Source organism: Cajanus cajan, chromosome 7, assembly GCF_000230855.2.
Source record: "Cajanus cajan strain Asha chromosome 7, NIPB_CcT2T_4, whole genome shotgun sequence".
NCBI classification, from domain to species: domain Eukaryota; kingdom Viridiplantae; phylum Streptophyta; class Magnoliopsida; order Fabales; family Fabaceae; genus Cajanus; species Cajanus cajan.
The window spans coordinates 11,663,565-11,668,681 of record NC_138523.1 but is presented as its reverse complement, the minus strand read 5'-3'; the positions used below and the strand labels follow the sequence as shown (position 1 = coordinate 11,668,681).

At 33.2% G+C, this 5,117-nt stretch overlaps 1 protein-coding gene across 1 annotated transcript; it reads right to left on the bottom strand.

Annotated features, from left to right (window-relative positions):
- Positions 1–369: 369 nt before the first annotated feature.
- Positions 370–3,999, bottom strand: LOC109788413 (sulfite exporter TauE/SafE family protein 4). The gene is made up of 12 exons (XM_020347135.3): positions 3,717–3,999; positions 3,329–3,488; positions 2,692–2,892; positions 2,511–2,572; positions 2,353–2,401; positions 2,125–2,180; positions 1,932–2,018; positions 1,795–1,845; positions 1,449–1,688; positions 1,158–1,251; positions 861–1,001; positions 370–756 (listed from the first exon to the last, which is right to left on the bottom strand). Exons 1-12 carry the CDS (start codon positions 3,870–3,872, stop codon positions 674–676), a joined length of 1,380 nt encoding a protein of 459 aa, XP_020202724.1. The 5' UTR covers positions 3,873–3,999; the 3' UTR covers positions 370–673.
- Positions 4,000–5,117: the final 1,118 nt, after the last annotated feature.

The window sequence follows — 5,117 nt, the reverse complement described above, 5'->3', positions numbered from 1 at the left end:
GTGGTTATTTTCAATTTAGTTCTTATACGTATAATACATTTTTAACATGGTTTTTACATGTTGAGGATGAAATTATGAACGTGTATATATAAGAACCAACCGACAACGTTTGCATGAATACGGATAATTTAATAATTTTTTACATAAAAGAATCAATTTACGAATATGTGTTACGTGGAATAAATCATATGTTTAACCTACATATTAATATTCCTCAACTAATTCATTTCCAAGGTTTAGATAGTCTTTAAAGTTGATTGAATAGATAATTTTTTTCAGATCTCATCTTCTTGAGCTCTACTCATTTTATATGAGAATATCTTAACTTTTGGGGGGCAGAGGTATCTCAATCATTAGAACATCCAAACGTATAAAACGATCTCATATTATTTCCATTATTAAATTTCTGACAGAAATTCAATACAACTGAAATCACTATAAGATGTGTTAGCGAGGAGCTAACACTCAACCACAAATTTTATTCTCACGCATAGGAAGGCAAGCTAGCCTTAATATTATTTGACATAGATCTTCCTGTTGGTCAACAACGATTGACCAACATTTGTAATGCCATCGTTCTAAATTAACTTTACAAGCTTCTTTCACACCTAGTTTGGATTTTCCGTTTGTTTGCTATGCACACTGCATGAAATCCAAAATAAATGTGTATATATCACTGACTGGAACAAAAGCCTAAGAATCCCATGAACTCATTGTTGTTTATCATTTGAATGCTGCTCTCAATGCCAACGACACCTGAAAGAAAATAGTTACAATTAGACACTTGAATGTAAAATGTATTTCCTACTTGAGCAGAAAAAGAAAATAGTAGATCAACAATTGAGGATGGTTTTCCTTACCCATGGTGAGAGCGCTAGCGAAAATGACACCTGAGAGGATGAATACAATGATTGATGCCCTTCCAAGAAATGCAATTAATCTTCTCACAAAGAACTGTCCCCAGAAGCCAGCCAAAACAGACACTAAGGTGAGGTATAAAGCTGCAAAAAAAAAAATACAATGAAATAGGGTAGAGTTATATGCTTATATTATTCATAAGATTACATCAAAATAAAATGAATGTAGATTGATAGTGTTCTGGCCAAGCAAACTGAAAAAAAGGACTAGAGCGTGCAGAATTAATGTAAATTAATTACCATAAGCAATGGGGAACCTCTTGAGAAGGTAGAATTCAACCACAGATAATGATGATGAAAACATCATCACAAATGTTGCTGTGGCACTAGCAACCTACAAGATGATGATCAAACATTTGGAAGTTAAGTTTCTTGAATTATACTCCAAGTTATAACTATGTTAGTTAAGAGCATGTTTAGATATAAACTTTTTACTGAAAATAAAGAATTCCTTTTTCCACTACAGAAGCTCTCAGACATTTCAATTTGTATTTAAGCAAACTCTAAATTGAAAAGACGTATATTCTTTACCTGAGGAATGACACCAATCTCTAGAAGAAGTGGCCCCAAAACAAACCCACCTCCAGAACCAAGTAGGCCTCCCACTACTCCCCCTACAACGCCACACGATGCACAAAATGCAAGGTTTATGGCAGTCCATTCTATAGAAGCCTCACAGATGCATTCTAAGTTCCCTGTGCTCATCCTCCTTTTGTGCTCCTTGTACAACTTTACTGCTTCATAGCCAAACACCAAAAATGCAATTGGAAACTGAAACAGTAAGAGAACATGTGCAAGCAAATTAGGCCATGTGTCTAACTCCACTGCATATTAAGTAGACTAACATGATGAGGCTATGTAATTGCTCTTATCTAACCTGCAAGCCAAAAAGCACCCAATACCATGCACTGCATGCCTTTACATCATTCTGCAGATCAAAAACAAATATTCAATCAACAAAATTGTATAGACTTGTGAGTGACATAGAGAAGGAAGAGGGGTGGATGCACTTGCCTTAATGACTTGAACTAGTAGGAAAGAAACCCACACCACAATCAGTAGCAGAATCCTTTTCCACTTAAGGTTAAGACATAAAATTTCCTGAATTGTTTTCAGGCGAGAAAAAGGTATAGTCAGCAAAATTTGCATACTCTTTTCAAATAGAGCAAAATGAATAACTTGTCATATGTGAGAGATGTATACTTACAATAGTTGACTTCTCTTCTTTAGGAATCAACGGCTCATATTTTGTGTCGATTCTAACTGCAAATTTCAGGAAACAAAGTCACTAAGACTCAGTACACATTCAAAGAACCAATCTCATGCGTAAAAATATGCAGTTGAATCCTTGATGAATAGAAATTTTAATATGTACTCTATTTTTCTTTTCTTTCATTGATATGCAAAGATATAACTATTGTGGAAGCGCACATACCTGTCTTATCTTCGCCAAGCAAAGTCGCTTGCTGCTTGACTTTTTCTCTCTGCAAAATAGCAAACAAAAATTAAAGAAAAAGTCTAGTGAGAGACTTCTCCCCCAAAAGTAAAAACTTTGGTTGATGGCTTCATAATCTCAAATCATGAAAATTTCACCTTGAAAATAGTCTCTTCCCTCCACATATTGATTCCTTTGAAGAAAGACCTTGAAGAAGTCCCTGCACAAAAATTAAAAAAAAAAACACTTTATTTATTTTAAAAAATGAGACAAAAACACTTATGTGACTGTGGCTTAAAGATCAATTTATTCAAAGAAGGAAATTACAGAGACACAAACCTACGAAGAGAATGATGATAAGAACCGTAATAAGCCAGTAGGGGAAGACAACACTGAGAGCAACACCAACAGTGATCCCAAGCATAAGCATAGGCTGAAACAGAAGCGCCAGATCATAGTCTAATATGGGCACCTCTTTCGTTGGATGCGGCACTCTCACATTATACCAAACCGATGATGCTGATGCCCCCATTATCATACCTACACAACAAACAAAGTCAAGAACACCAAAACCAAAATTTTTCACAAGTCAAAACACAAAATACAAAAAACCAACTACAACCAACTAACAGTTATTAATGAACTAGTTCCCACCCTCCACACAGACACACAGACAAACAAAGACACATATTTTGGTCATGCCACTAGTATTCCCGTCCAATGAGATAGAGACTAGTCCTACTAGCAATATTGTGATTGTTGCTGGTTCAAAGATTTGTCCACTCAGATAGAGACTAATCTATTCGTGATACTTTTACCAAGGCTGATTCAAACGATTTTTGCAAAAGCGTAATAGAACACGGAAATTTTTCACCAAATATGTAACACTAATTTAAACCAATTTTTGGAAAGCATAATCAAGAAATTGAGGCCATTCCAAAAAAGTACTAGTCATAGTAGAACGTGTTACTGTTACATTTCGAAAGAGCAGCAGCAGATTTAGTATCAAAGCCAAGAAGCAGATTCAACATGGGAACAAAAATGCCTCCCCCTCCAACCCCACCAACTGTTCCACACGCTGATCCAAGAAACCCAATAACCGTGGCCAACACAAGTTTCCAACTTGGCTCCAAGTCCTGCACACATCACAACAAAACCATGCATTAACCCTTTTGTTCACCAACAAAGTTAAGCCTTAGAGAAGAGGCTTGTCTCCCACAACATTCTAAAGTAAGGTTCGAATTTCTGCATGGATAAGTACACAAGATTGTCTCCAAACTTGTTGGAAAAAAAAAGTATATAAAAAAAGAGACTTTCTTTATGTTTTTTCACAACATGAATGGTTGAGAAGAAGAAGTACTTACGGGCCAAACTTGAGGAGTTCCTGACACATGAGAGGTTAACAAAGATGCTTTGTTATCATGACGGGTATGGTTGGTGAGGAAAAGTGCAGAGAGAACAGCACAAGAGAAAGCAGATACGAGATAAACGATGAAGGCTCTGGAAGACAACATTGGCATGGTGAGGAACAAGACCAAGAACAATGGTCAATAGAAGTTGTAGGTTGAGTGAGGATGTGCAATTTGTTGTGTTCCACAGAGTCAGTGAGTGCAAATAACGCGCGGGGTGAGTGGTGGAACAGTATCGAATGTGTAACTGCGGCTATATAATAGTCACGTGGCACCGTGTCACTGGACGGTGGTTCATGAAAATCACTATTATTATAGTATTTTGTCTCAGGCCATGATTGATTGAATATTTGAGTATGATATATATTTGCTATGATTAAGTTATTTTATTTCCTATTCGATTAAGATTGCGTCTCGTACAGAATATGCTAAAAAGTGTGAGGATTCTTAATTCATGAAGAGGGGGTGGAGAAGTGGTGGACCTTTTCACTTGAGATGAAAGAATATCCACCAAGTTGATTATTTGAGTATGACCTGATACTTTGTACATTTAGACTAAAATCTTCACTCTTCAATTCTTGGTAGTATTTCTTTTAAATGTCAAAGCCAAAACACTACAAATCTTTACATGTTGAAAATAACATAAATATTTTAATATTTATTTTTTAATCATGTTATTGGAGGTGTATGGTAAAAGAACTTTTTTTTTCATGTCATATTTTTTGGAAATCATAAATATCAGATCATGATTCTCGTAAATATTTAAAATCTATTCGATTATTTATAAATATTTTTAAAAATATTTACATATTTTATTTGTGAATCAAAAGTATTTACTATATTGAACGATTAAATGAAGGTAATGTGATATTTTTCCTCAAAATATTACTTTCTAACTTTCTCATAAAAATAATTTTCTAAAAAATATATGTAAAAAATATTCTCAAGAAAAGATATACAAGGAATGATAATTTTTAATTAATAAACAAAGCATATGAAACTAAAGAGAATATATTAGATTGAGATTTCTAAAGAGTGTTTTAATATAAAAAAATCTTGTAGATTTTAAAAGATTTTATAAGAATATAATAATTTTAAAGATTTTTTAAAATATTTTTATAATAAAAAAATTGAATTTGAATTTGGATAAATTTATATCTTATAAATTAAATTTTTTTACGAGATTTTAAAGAATAAGATGAATTTCAATTTTTGAAAGATTGTAGATATTAAATTTTGTATAGTTATTTTTATTAAAATATATTTTATTTTATAGAAGTAAAGAAGAAATAAATTTATTTATTCATCATTCATCCGATCTTCTAAATATTTTTATGAAAACTATAAAAAAATGAT

Bases quoted from the DNA above. Each gene is read 5' to 3' on its own strand.
- LOC109788413 (XM_020347135.3), bottom strand. From the start codon at position 3,872: ATGCCAATGTTGTCTTCCAGAGCCTTCATCGTTTATCTCGTATCTGCT. The intron at 2,019-2,124 runs GTAAGTATACAT...AAAACAATTCAG, and splicing joins AAGAAGAGAAGTCAACTATT to GAAATTTTATGTCTTAACCT. The intron at 757-860 runs GTAAGGAAAACC...ATTTTCTTTCAG, and splicing joins CGCTAGCGCTCTCACCATGG to GTGTCGTTGGCATTGAGAGC.